Raw genomic sequence first — 14,390 nt, forward strand, 5'->3', positions numbered from 1 at the left:
ACACACACACACACACACACACACACACACACACACACACGGTGCCAAATAAATGTAGGGAGGTAGCATTGTCTCAGAGTATAAGGATCAAGACCAGAGAGGAGCAGTGAAGAAGTTCAGCCTTCAAGCACACACTGAGATGGCACCTGGCCCCTCCTGCTGCTTCCAAAGCCACCAGCACCCAAGCTCCTGCTGGTCAGAACAAAGAGTCACCATAAACTCACAGCACATAGCATCTCCCATAAGCCAACACCTGTCAAAGACTCTTGAAATGCATGTAAGAGCTCACACACTACTGCCTTATCCCCAGACTGTGATTCAGGCCACAAGCTCTGCTTTTCATTTGGAGGAAGCAGGGCAGCCTGTATCCCCATCTCACTCCCAACTAGGCTTCTGTTCTGCCTCTCAGATGCACTCAGAAAAATTAGCCTGGGCATGAGGATACCCTGAAGGCACAGCCTCCAATAACCTGAGGATTGCTGGGGTTGACTCAGTAGGATCAAGATAGTCACCATAGAACTGGACATAATGACTACCTGTTGTTCAAATCATTGTTGGTGAAATTGGCCAGCATTATAGAGAGTTCATTCCTTTCATTGGTCATCATCTGTAGCTGACGGGTCAGTCTATCCACCTTGTTCATCTGCTGTTCTTGCTCAGTGAGGGAGGTTGGAGTTGATGCCTTTCCAGTAGTCCCTGTATAAAGATGAACATAAGTGAATTTGTACGGCTGTATGGCACAGGGCCAGGAGAGATCATGTTGAGTCCCAAGAAGAGGCCTGAGAAAGAGGGAATGCATGGAACCCAGTGAAGACCCAAAGAGCAGGACAGCTGTCCTCAAGTTGGGACTCATAAGCCATGTCTCTGTCCCCAGTCACTTTGGCTAGATATGTGCACCAGCCCCTACTGCAGCTCCACTGTCCCTGGAAGGCATATGTTACCCAGCCATGCAGCTCTGGAAATATCAGCTCATATCTGACGTGAGACAGGAAAGTCCTGAAGTCCCTAGTGCTTAGCACCACCAATCCCTTTTCACCTGTGTCCAGGACTAAAAGTAACTGAATGTCTAAGACCTTGGTGCATGGATAGGGAGTTTCCCTCCTTGGTACTCACATCAGATACCCATGGAACCTAAAGGAATCCACTGACAATGAACTGTAGGAACACCCTACCCTGACACCTCCTTAGTCTGTGACTCCTGCTGGCCTTCTTTACCACTCAAAATGAAATTAAGGAACTCCCAGAACAGCAGCTGCAGCCTTGACAACTCCTGGCTCTCTGCCAACTAACCATCAGGAATCCTTGACTCTGAGTCTACCCTTTCAGGAATCCAGAGAAGCAGCATAGACCTATCTCTTTTTAAGACCCCAGCTACTGAACCCTATTTTTGGAAGGTCCACCTCAAGCCTCACTTCCTCCTTAGAAAGCCAGATCTCTCTGCCAATCAGTGTGTTCAATCTTGCCAACATGTCTTCTGGTGAGCCCTATAAGCACTTAATGTATGCCTCAAGGACAGATGGTATTACCACAACCATGGTGAATTCACAGATCTTGTCAAGGGCTCTCCAGGAGACAATAGAATGTTCAGAGGAGGAACTGTTAGAGTCACTGCCAACTGTCATCACTTATTTGATAACTATCTCTTCCTCAATTCACTAAAAGCCAAGCTTCCCTTTCCAGTAGCCTTCCTTGAGACACAGGGGAAGGCCTTCAGCACCTTCAGCATCAAGAGATCTCTGATTCATTAGAAACTTTTCACTAGGTCAACCTGTGGAGTTGAAGACTCACTTTCCAAACACTCTCCAGGAATGGGCTCGTCCCTTCCTTAAGATCTCTAATCAATAAGATGAGAAGTAAAGGATACTAAGAAATCAGCTCAGGATGATGGGGGAGGAAGATAAGTTCCATGAAGTGAATGAAGATATCAGGAAAGATGAACAGGGATGTTACACTGTGGGTGAGTGGTGGGAGATTATGAGTGTCCTGTCAGACCAAAAATAAGTCACATAGGTAATGATGAAAATTTCTCCAAAACTTCAGCAGAGTACAGTCCATCCATCATGATGTTAGCAAAGGTGTGATCACCTAGTGACAGGACAGACTGGAGATACCTAAGGACTGGGCATCCTCAGGTGAGCCCTCAGACACCAAGAACAAACACCTGCAGGAAGAGTGATGGCCCATTCCTGCACCCAAGTTAGAGAAAAGATGACTGGCTAGTGAGCGGGCAGGAACTCAGGAACCTTAGGGGTCACTGAAATGCAACAATGCTTGGTGGCTCCTGCCCTGCAAGTGGCTATGAGGTAAAATGAGAACCTCCAACTCTGGCCAAGGGACTTTACTCTGCCTGTTATTAGCATCACACAACCAAACAATGTCCACTGAGGGTGAAGTTCAGTGCTGTAACTGAAGCCTCATTCTCCCTCCTATGCTTCTTCCCACTCGGAGTGAAAGCAGAGGCCCTGAGCAGAGCAGCTGCAGGCTTGACCATTCCTGGCTCTCTGCCAAACTAACCACCAGAAATCCTCAACTCCAGGTCTGCTTTTTAGGAACTCAGAGAAGCATAATAGGTCCATTACTTCCAAACAGCTCCAAGATCCTGAGTCCCATTGTGAAAAACCCAGCTGAAGCCTTTCCTCCTTCAGGAAGTTCCCCATCCCTTGTTCAGGACTCATTGCGCTTTCCCAGGAACCATTTATTTCTTGATGTGTGGCACTGAGAATGAAGGCCAGCTTCCTTCCTCCTCTCTCTAGTCTCGTTATGTTCTGCCTTCCGTCTCCCAAGGAGCCTGCTCAGTCTTGCCAGCATGGCTGCAAGTGAAACCTTTAGGCAATGAACAGATGCCCCAATGGCAGTTGGTGTTACCACAACACTGGTGACATCACATGGAATGCCAGGGCTCTCCGGGATACAGGAGAATGTCCAGGGAGGAGTTGGCTGATGTCCGCAGTACAGCCTTTATCTCCCTGATAACTACTTCACTCCAAAATGATCTGAAACCAAGGTGCCATATCAGAAGTCCCTCTGGGGGGTCACACACAAACTTCTTTGGCACACCCTCCTTCCAAAGTCAGAGATCTAGCTCTCTGCTTCATTAGAAACTATCTATGGGGAGTTGAAGGCTCACTTTCAAAACACTGTACAGGAATGGCTCTTCCCCTGCTTCAGAATGATGAGAAATAAATGATGCTAAGAAATTGGTCAGGATGATGGGGAGTAGGAGTGATGAGTCCTCTGAAGTAAACATCATGGGGGAAGATCCTCAGACTTTTAGAGATTTGTGAGTTCAAAACAAAGAGAAGTCACATAGGTAGTAATAAAAATTTCCCCTTGAGAGTAAACAGAGCTCACTCAAGCTATGAGGCTGTGAGTGAAGATGTGATTAGCTGGCACAGCCATATCTGAAAGGAATGGCAGAAGTTATAAAGCCAGCTGTGTAACAAAGATCCAGCAAAACTGAGCCACATCATGGCTGCCATGACACCTTTGGTTTTCATCTCCACCTGTTACATACTTGGGGCACTTTTAATATTTGTACAATTTGAGGATATTGGGTTGATGGAAAATTCCTTATGAATCATTTATACCTTCTCCCAGGAATGCTGCTTCTGAGCTTACCCAGGAAAGTCCTGAACATACTATTTCTGCCCATGCTTTTAGGGAGATATCCTTATCTACTTGAAGGTCTTCCTTACACCTTGTAGGTTGTGACATATAAAGAAGCCAGAGGTCTCTTCATGAGGCTATGAGACACTCTTGAAACATCTGTCCCTATACTTACACTGGAACAAGATATTCAAAACAAAGTAAATTCAAAAAGGTCAAGAGGAGTTGGCCAAAGTTCATATTACAAGGCTCTTCCCACTGTACACTCAGACAATTATGTGGCATACAACTCTGCCCTACACAGAGACATACTGATGAGCAAAGTATGGAGTGGAAAGATGATAAAAGTATGAGGACCTCCCTCTCTTAGAAGTTAGCTCATGTAGAGCCACTATAATGTCATATGACCAAGGAACAACAGAATGCCAGGATTAGACATATAGACAAATTCTATAATGTTATAAATGTGAACATTGATTGTATTATGCCAGAATTTGAATAATAACTGCAGCAGCTTTATAGCCTGAGGATTTTTCCTGGGCACTCTGACCACTGAGAGTTAATAATGCATTGCTTGAGACATAGCAAAATGCCCAGAGTGGCTGAAGATTTGTTTTGGTCTAGTGTCCTTGAAGCAACCAAAGCAACCAGCCTGAGCACAGGCTGTCAAATGCCTCTAGATTCTCAAAAAATTGGGCTATGGGGTTAATGAGTAAGAATGATAACTCTGTTTATTAATGATGTCAAAACCTGAGGGAAAATGATTTGAAATAATAACTCTATTCTGTCATAGTTTATTAATGATGACTAAAAGATGAGCAAAAGGAAGTGAAAAAATGAGTTCAAAACAAAAAATGATATGTTCTAGTTCCTGATAACTAAATTCTGTATAAATAAAGAAACACTCTGGCTGCTAGTCAGTCAGGCTGCAAGATTCTCTCGACCACCATGGCCTTGCTCACTTCCTTCCCCTCTGATGCCTTACATCCTCTGTTGGACCCATCCACCACCGGGGATGACTCCCGGCAATTAGCTCTTTACAGGTCTGGCTGTAGACACATGCACCCAGTTAAGCCCTCAGATCTTTAGAACAAACAGTCCTAGGAAGTGTATGATGGTCCAAATCTTGAATCAATAGACAAAGGAAAGGTCAGTGGCAAGGCAGTGCTCAGTCTAGGCTATGTAGAGGCACCTTGAGTGGGAAACACACATGCACACGCATACATACACGCACACGCTCACACACATGCACACACACACACACACACACACACCAGGCATACAATAATCATGGGATAGAACATGATGTACATCACTATTATGGTGTTTCAACCAGCAAACAAAAGTTAAATTCCTTGGTCTGGAGCCACCTGCTACACTCTACATGCTTGGGAATGGTTGGTACTGCTATCTTTGGGTCCAATACACATAGGAGATCATGAGAAGGACCGGCAAGGGGAGAGGCTCAGGGTTGTTGAATCAAAGAGCTTTGTTATAGCCTAACCTCACCCTTCTACTTTTGACAGTCCCTGTAAAGAGGAGCCACCCCACTGTCAGCCTGGAATGCACGTTCTCCAGATCTCTGGACTTTCTCCACCAAAGCATGGAACCAAGGGCTGATGAAGTCTGTCAGGTGATCTCTGTTATTTCTGATGCTGAAGCCCCAATCCTGTAAATGTGATTATCAACTTTATTTCTAAATAGGTCTTGTAGAGACCAAGTCGAGGACCTATTGAAATTTAAGAGCAAAGCATGTGCCAAAACTGGTATGAAAAATTTTATGAACACGCAGAGCAGTGCTGGGGTAAAGAAGCAGAGGAGAGAAGTGAGATAGAGAGAAAATGTGAGAGATATGACTTTGCAAATCAATCTGAGATGTGAAAAGATCAGGAAAGCAAGGTATAATGGATTGCCTGCAAAGTCCAGCAACTAAGAAGGAGGCCTGGTGTAGCAGAATTGTTAGAAGGTCTTATTAATAAAATCAAACCTGGGAGCCAGGTATTGGGGTGAATGCTGGAAGATCAGAGAGACAGAACAAGCCACAGCTACCTCACCTTGCCAATTCCTCAGCTGATCCTGTTTCCTGAGACTGGAAGCTTCTGAGTCCTCATCCAAATGGATCTCTGCTGAACTGCTGCTCAAAAGCCTAAAAGCTTAACCAGCCAAATGCTTCTAGTTTCTGGTCCTCACACCTTTCATACCTTTCTGATTTCTGACATCACTCCCTGGGATTAAAGGCTCGCTTTCTGGGATTAAAGGCATGAGTTACCATGCTTGCCTGTATCCTTGAACAGATGAATTTCTGCCTCTGGAATGCTAGGATTAAAGGTGTGTGCTATCACTGCCTATCCTCTATGTTTAATATTGTGGCTGTTCTGTCTCTGACCCCAGATAAGTTTATTTGGGTGCACAATGTTTCGGGGAACACAATACCACCACATTCCTGGAGGCAGTTGCATCCTTAGGAATTCAGACAGCTTGGCTTTTTCAATACTTAATTGTGAGACATCACACTTCCATGAACACATTTCCCCAGCCCAGAAGATATACCTACCCACCCTAGCCAAATATACACAAAACCATTCTGTATGTGCCTACCTCTTATCTCACTGATGTTTCATATCAAAAGAGGATTCATTGTCATCCAAATGCCTTGAGATTCAGCTGACAGGGGCCAGCACCTGACCTCTACAATGCTTTCCCTCAGCCTACCCTTGGCACATGGAAGGTGTTCAGAAAATGATCGGAGAGATGACTTTGCCTAGCAGATTCTCATAATGTAGTCTTGAGATTATCAGTCTCTGGATGACAACCCTAACCCATCACTCTACAGAAAAGAGGGTCTCATTGGTCAGCTAGCTTTTATCCTTCCTTTTACATCCTCCAGGTAACCAGGGGACAGCCTTCTCAAGCTCATTTAGAGTGGCACAGGATACAGCTTAGTTTCACAACCCTCAAGTCTGACCTCAGAAGCCAAGAGAAAATTGACACAGTTCACAAACACTCATGTGGATGGAGATGCCCAGGTCATCTGCCTGATCACTCTAGAACCTTGCTGATGCTGGAAGTGAGATGCAGGGACAGCACATAGTCACCATACTAAGCAAGCCATCTTCTCTAATATCATCCCAGGACACTCAAAGCTTGCAGGAAAGACCCAGTTCTGTTTTTGTCCACTGCCTCTTAAAGCCCTTAATATTGTGAGGTACATAAATGTATTATTTCTGCTTAGACATTTGCCTAGAAAAGAAAACTGATGTACCCAAAACATAATGACTTCTGATCTCTCTGGCTCCAAGAGAGTTTTTTTCTAAGTGTGTACTCTTTAGAAAAATGCAACTTGTGTCTTCTATTGCTTAACATTTCCCTTCTTTGCATAGTACACACCATCGGGAGTTTGGCTAAATCATCAGAGAATGGGCTAATGCAGCCATCATCCCTTTGCTTTAACATTAGTGAGTGATGTGCCCTAACAACTACAGCCCTTTATGTTACCTTCACATTTATTTTCTAAAAAGATTTCAGAGAACTTACTTACAGATATCCTAACAGATGGGTCCTTAAGGGATCTATGACTATTTACCATTAAGTCTGTGCAAATTCTTCATGCTTGATGCTTGCAGCCCTTGCCTTGGGCTGAACTTAGGACACACTTCCAGGAATAGAACTGTCTCAAAGAACTTAAAAGAAAAATATGAATATAAAACTAAATTAACATAATATTTAAAGTAAAAATATTAGCCTTGTATTAATGATGGTATATAGACATCAGCATCTTTCCACATAGGTAGGAACCAGAAATACCTGGAAAGTGCATGTGCACCAAGTGTACATGTTAATTTATCAAGTAGTTACTGAATGCACTGCTCCCATTAGAAATGGTAACCTCTGCTGAATGTACAGAGCAACAAATACTGACCTTGGAATATTCTGCAAGTTGTAATTCAAAGTATGAATTACTGGGACCTACTACTCAGATGCATTAATACAAATTTCACTGTATGATTGCTCTTGTAGAGTACCCAGGTTGCAGTCCACTCACCAAAAGGTAGTTCACAGTGCTCTCTAACTCCAGTTCCAGAAGACATTTTGCCCTCTTCCAACCTCTTTGGGCAGTGCATTGATGTGCTGCAGAGACATACATTCAGGCAAAACACCCATACACATAAAATGAAAATGAAGCGAGATTTTTAGTGTCCTGGATATTAGATCCTTACTGAAACATTCACAAACTATTCTCATGTGTAGGTTCATGTGTTATTCAGTTTCTTTTTGTTATTCTTATTGTTGATGATGTTTGAGACAGGGTCTCTGTATGTAGTCCTGAAACTCATCATGTAGCCTGTGCTGGCCTACAGACATCCAAATGCCTCTGCATGTATTGTGTTGGGATTACAAGTGTACATCACTATGCCCCACCTTATTTTGGGTAACTTCTTTTTATTGTTTTTGTTTTGTCTTTGAGACAGGCAAGACTCTCCTAAATTTCACTCTGTAGACTAGGCTGACTTTGAACTCACAGAGATCTACTTGTCTATGCTTCTGAGTCCTGTAATGTAAGGCATGAACTATCATGTAGGGCATGATTTTGATGTGTTTTTAATATATGGAGGAGAAAGAATATATTCATAGGAAAGAATTTCAGTACTATGACTTAATGTAGTCAACCCTTCTATTTTCATATGAATTGTTATGTGGATTCCAGTTCCCAATTTTCAGACTCTCAGAGTGACATGGAAGTAATCCCTCATTTCCACAAGTATCCCAGAGATTCCTGTACATTAACCTAAGTTCAGACTTGGTTTTCTATCTTGCCAGGTGGAATAGAAGTATATTTTATATTCTTCTGCTTTGATTGTGTTCAGCACTATCAGGCAGTCTGTTCAGTATACTCAAGAAGTAGTGATGTCCAGGAGGAGGTCATGTTTCTCACAGAGACACTTCTGTGTGGACTCTGTGAGCATGGCTGCTGCTGGGCACCTCAACTTCCTCTAATACTGAAATGGCAGAGCCTTAAACACTTAGGAAGTGAATTCAAAAACAAATGAGGAGCAAAAGCTTGGGCTGGAACTCTACACTGTCAGTATGCTGGTGAAATGAAAAGCCCCACATCCTTCCTTGTTCATTGACAGGGACAGGAACTCAACAAAAATGTAAACTTGCCTTTGTGAGACATCAAGTAATTAATGAAAATCACAATATACCACAGGTTGCACCCAAACCTCCTCACCTCTCTAGGCATAGAAACTGCTCTATGATTAAAAGAAATATCCTGGCTGAACAAACTCTGAACTCTCCAGTCCCTCCTGTGTGGACTAAAGAAGTGGGAACTTGTTGAGTGTGGGTGGTGATTGAACCCCAAGCTTCCTACATGGTAGGAATCATTCTGCCAACTGAGCCATGTCCACAGCTATTGTCTTTTCCCCCTTTGCCTTTTCTTTTCTTTTTTTTTTTGATTTTTTATTTTTTTTTTGAGACAGAGTTTCTCTGTGTAACAGCTATGGCTGTTCTGGAACTTGCTTTGTAGACCAAGCTAACCTCGAACTTACAGAAATCCACCTGCCTCTGCCTCCCACATGCTAGGATTAATGGCATGCACCACCACTGCCTGGCTGCCTTTTCTTTTTTCAACAGTTAATCTCAATGTGTATCCCACAGAGGCATGCAATCTATCTCGTTTTGGTCTCTTAAGTGCAGAATGGAGGGAACCACACTCAACCTGAGGGATTTTTCTCCTGGGGGCTGCACTGTTCAAGTTACCTCTGCCAGCAGTTCATCACAGCATCCTCACAGGTATATTGTCTATCTGCTGAGGCACCTCTGAGGCAGTTTTCAACAGCTAGGCATGTGGCTTCTCTGAGTGTACCCCCAACCCAATTCCAACATTGTAACCAGCCCTGCAGGATCTTCCCGGGTGTGTTTCCATGCCACTGTATTTGAGGCAGGTGACCCTCCCTCCTTCCCAAACGATGTTATTTCCCAGTAGTATTTTATTTCTCAATATGATGAAAAGGGGGATTTTAATGAAGGAATGAGACTTCCTGTGCAGTGTTTGGAAAACAAGCACTTGGTTCCCCATATATGAAATACTTCCAAGAGGCCTACTTTGTTCCTGGTGTACTGAATGTCCCAAGCTGATACCAGAAATAAAATGACTGAGGATAGCATTCTGGGTATTACTCCCAATGGCAGTAATAGGGTTGAGAGAGGATCTCAGCTGCAGAAACCCTTGAATCCTTCAAGAACAGCAAAGGCAGAAGAAGGTGGCAGCCATCAGAAATGGAAAGAAATGAACAAAAAACAGAGGTAAGACTAAAGAAAAAGAAGTCTATGAGCAGCCAGAGAAGGGGACCTAAAAGCTCTGGGTATCATAAGAGTTCAAATGAATGATCATGTCTCCTAGAACAAGAGTCTCACAGTCCAGGATGAAATCAGTAATGCTGGGAATGGGCACATGTGTGTGATAAATCCCATAAAGTTCCTGATCCATTGGGCTTCAGGAGAAATATAACACTAGAAGAAACCACTTGTCATTGTCCTTGCCTAGTAACTGTCCCTACCGATGCTCCCCATCAGGTAAAACAGCAGAAGTTGCCAAAGAACAGCATTTTAAGAGTTTCTCCTTGTCTACCTATGGTTTTGGTCTGTTATAGAAAATGGGTCCTTGACCATCTGAACCTTCATAGAAGCGAGATTTACTCCACTTTTTAGAATCCTGTACATTACCTTCCAATAAAGAGACTCATCATTGCAGTACTCATCAGGTGGATGACCTCAGATAGGAAACTTCAAATTTAGACCTGTGAGGATATAGGAAAGACAAATTGCATAATGAAGAGGGAATGCTACTTCTTTACTAAGTAGTTAAATCACTGTGGTGAAAACTTCTCTTTTAGCCGATGCCATTGACTAACACATGCTTAGCGTGTCTTGGCATTGACCAATGAGCGTGTGTATATAATCATCTCTTGTGCTGAGAAAATGGAGTAATGAGGGACAGGTAAGGGTTCCATCAACTCAAGATACTTCTTCCCTTGCTTCCATAGCTCTGGGTTTGCAGGTGTGCCTACCGAGATTGATAGGATTGGTGTAAACATTGGGAAACTGTCCTACCCAATAAGACAACACCACTTTTATTTCTCCAGAAACAGAAGACAAACAAAGTAGGAGGAAGGGATATGAAAATTTGCCACTTTTCTCACATTAGTTCCCTCCTCCCTCTCTATTTACAACAATTTTGAGCCTGGAGTGATTTTCCATTTAAGTTAAATTGTCAACATCTTTATGACATGAATACAAACACTAGCCTCACACCACAGTGCTATCTTCTTCACACAGGCACAGCTGATTCAAACCACTGGCACAAAGCCAATGGTTCTACCAAACTAACAGATGGACTTGAGAAAATTAAATGATAGGTCCTTTAAAACAAAGTAGAAATTCACACTTTTATGAGGGAAGGATTGAGAGTTTCATAGCCACAAAGTTAAGGGGCAGATTCTCTTTTGACTATGGTTAAAAACTATTATCTCCTAGCAAAGGTGTTTTTCCCATGATTTTAAACAGTATTTGTTTATTCAGTCATTATAAAAATAAACATTCATACGATGAATATATGGAAATCTACTGATGGGTACTTTAAAAACAATATATTTATTTAGAGAGAAGGGGAAGATGATAGATAGATAGATGATAGATAGATAGACAGACAGACAGACAGATGACAAACAATACATGCCATACTATTCTGTCATTCTGCTCATGTGAAGACAAAGAAACAAATTGGGAGGAGGAAACTCTCTCTTTTCACCTAAGTAGCCATCTCAGTGTCCCTTCCCTGGTACTTTTCATGATCAACTTGAGGATTTGCCTTAGAGGGGTTTTGATGGTTCTGAAATTTAGAGAACAATGGATATTAAAGGGCACTGTGAATGATTTGTGTAGACATTTATTTCAAATTATGAATGCTCTTAATTAAAGCTAACCCTGGGGGTTAGATTCTTATTGGAAGGACTGTTATCTGTCTAGGAAGAAATCTTGTCTGAAAAAAAAAAACAACAAAACTTAAGTAATGGAGTCACATGACTTCCTATTTGTTCATGTTTCAGTTAGGTTCCAGGGTACTTCATAGTCAAATATTTATTCACCAAAGAAAGAAAATGAAATGCCACTTAAGATTACCTTTTCCTGAACATGATGTAAACATTTGTGGAAATGCTCAATAATAATCACAGGCATTATGAAATTCTTCCTAAGGAAGGTAAAAAGAAGATAGTTAAAAGCATAAGTGAATGAACTGAGCCAGGCTGACCATCTGTGTCTGCAGAAAAAAAATCTTCTAGTCCAAAATCTGAATTGTGGTGACAGTGACTGTCTCACACTTTTCTTTAAGAAGATAAAAGTGATCCTGCCCAGAGCTCCCATCTGGACCAGAAGTGAGTGTCTGGGATCATACCCAGGGAGGCCTGCCCCTAGGTCCCATCCCTGGGCCCAGCCATTCCTGGGGAAGACCAGCCCAACTGGGCCCCAGTTGATGGCCAGCAGGCAGGGCTCCCCTGGGAAGGTTCCCCTTCTCTAAGACTCCCCAGTGGACCCTGCAATCTACACGCCCTGCCCCCACACCCATCCACCCAAGACCCCAACCACTTCCTGATAGAAGAGAAAGTAGGAAGTAGTCTTGAACGCATTGGCATAGGAGATCACTACCTAAATATAATACCAGTAGCACATACACTGAGAGAAACAATTAATCAATGGGACCTCTTGAAACTTAGAAGCTTTTGTAGAGCAAAGGATGTGGTCATCAAGACAAGTGACAGCCTTCAGAATGGGAAAAGTTCTTCACCAACCCCACATCTGACAGAGGGCTGATATCTAGAATATATAAAGAACTCCAGCCAGGCAGTGGTGGCGCATGCCTTTAATCCCAGCACTTGGGAGGCAGAGCCAGGTGGATCTCTGTAAGTTTGAGGCCAGCCTGGGCTACCAAGTGAGTTCCAGGAAAGGCGCAAAGCTACACAGAGAAACCCTGTCTCGAAAAACCAAAAAAAAAAAAAGGGACTCAAGAAATTAGATATCAAAATGCCCAACAGTTCAATTAAGAAATGGGCTACAGAGCTAAACAGAGAATTCTCAACAGAGGAAGCTCAAATGGCTGAAAGACATTTAAGGAATTGCTCAACATCTCTAATCATCAGGGAAATACAAATCAAAATGACTCTCAGATACCACCTTACACCTGTCAGAATGGCTAAGATAAAAATCGCTGAAGACAGCTTACGCTGGAGAGGATGTGAAGCAAGGGGAACTCTCCTCCACTGCTGGTGGGAATGCAAGCTTGTACAGCCACTTTGGAAATCAATATGGAGCTTTCTTAGAAAATTGGGAATCAATCTCCCTGAATATACCATTCTTGGGCATATACACAAGAAATGCTCAATCATACCACAAGAGCACTTTGTGGTAGTCAGAACCTGGAAACAATCTAGATGATCTTTAACTGAAGAATGGATAAATAAAATGTGGTACATATACACAATGGAGTACTATTCAGCAGAGAAAAACAATGACATCATGAGGTTTGCAGGCAAATGAATGGATCTAGAAAAAAATCATCCTGAGTGAGGTAATCCAGACTTAGAAAGACAAACATGGTATGTACTAACTTATAGGCAGATACTAGATGTAAAACATAGGATGAATAGACTGCTACTCACAACTCCAGGGAGGCTACCTATTAAGGAGGACCCTAAAAAAAGACACAGGGATCGCCCAATGACAGAGAAATGGATGATATACATGAGCAAAGTGGACATGGGGTGGTAATGAAGGGCAAGGGTTGGGGGAAAGAGAGTGTATGGGAGTGGGAGATACCAGCTGGATCAAGAACAGAGAGGCAGAACAAAGAAAAAGACCATGACAAATGAAGACCCCATGGGAATAGGAGAAGCAAAGTGCTAGAATGATCCCCAGAAATCGATAAAGATACCTCCACAATAGACTACTGGCAATGGTTGAGAGAAAGCCCAAACTGACCTACTCTGGTGATTGGATGGCCAAACACCCTAACTGTCATGGTAGAACTCTCATCCAATGACTGATGGAAGCAGATGCAGAGATCCACGGCCAAAGCCCAGGTGGAGCTCTGGGAGTCCAATCAGCGAGAAAGAGGAGGGATTGTATGAGCAAGAGATGTTGAGACCATGGTTGGAAAAAGCACAGGGACAAATACGTAAAAAATTTCCTAAATCGATAATTTATCATTATATGGATGATATTTTACTAGCTGACTCAAATGCAGATACTTTAGAAAGAATGTTTGAAGAAGTGAAGAAAATTTTGCCTTGCTGGGGATTACAAATTACTCCTGAAAAGATACAAAGAAGAGATACTATTAATTATTTAGGATATAAAATAGAGCTACAAAATTTAGCCCCCAAAAGGTGCAAATTAGGAGAGATAGACTACAGACTCTTAATGACTTTCAAAGATTATTTGGAGATATTTCTCATCTAAGAATTATTGTTGGGGTAAAAAATGATGAACTGAATAATTTGTTCAAAGCCCTAGAAGGTGACAAGAACTTAAATAGTCCAATGGGAATTTTCACCTGAAGCTGAGAAAGAATTGGCCTTGGTAGAAAAGAAAGTACATGAAGGGCACGTGGATTGTATTGATCCAAAGCTGGATTGCATTTTGGTTATTTTACCTTCTAGGCATTCTCCTACATGAATAATAATGCAGAGGGAAGATATTATATTGGAAGGGATATTTTTTTTACCAAA

At 42.5% G+C, this 14,390-nt stretch overlaps 1 protein-coding gene across 6 annotated transcripts in view; it reads right to left on the minus strand.

The window, feature by feature from the left end:
• LOC114700601 (disks large homolog 5-like) overlaps nt 1–14,390 on the minus strand; it is a 71,042-nt gene that overhangs the window by 48,161 nt on the left and 8,491 nt on the right. Inside the window, exons 1-3 of one of the 6 annotated variants that reach the window (XM_037196880.1) lie at nt 10,333–10,427; nt 7,649–7,734; nt 537–696 (exon numbers count right to left, since the gene is read on the minus strand). In XM_037196880.1, the coding sequence (XP_037052775.1) occupies nt 537–696; nt 7,649–7,734; nt 10,333–10,367 (281 nt within the window). In that variant the 5' untranslated portion in view covers nt 10,368–10,427. Of the gene's footprint in view, nt 1–536; nt 2,678–7,189; nt 7,307–7,648; nt 7,735–10,332; nt 10,428–14,390 lie in introns of those variants that run through there. The other 5 variants (XM_037196883.1, XM_037196881.1, XM_037196879.1 and 2 more) reach the window with 5 other exon arrangements.

This window comes from Peromyscus leucopus, chromosome 18 (assembly GCF_004664715.2).
Source record: "Peromyscus leucopus breed LL Stock chromosome 18, UCI_PerLeu_2.1, whole genome shotgun sequence".
NCBI lineage: Eukaryota > Metazoa > Chordata > Mammalia > Rodentia > Cricetidae > Peromyscus > Peromyscus leucopus.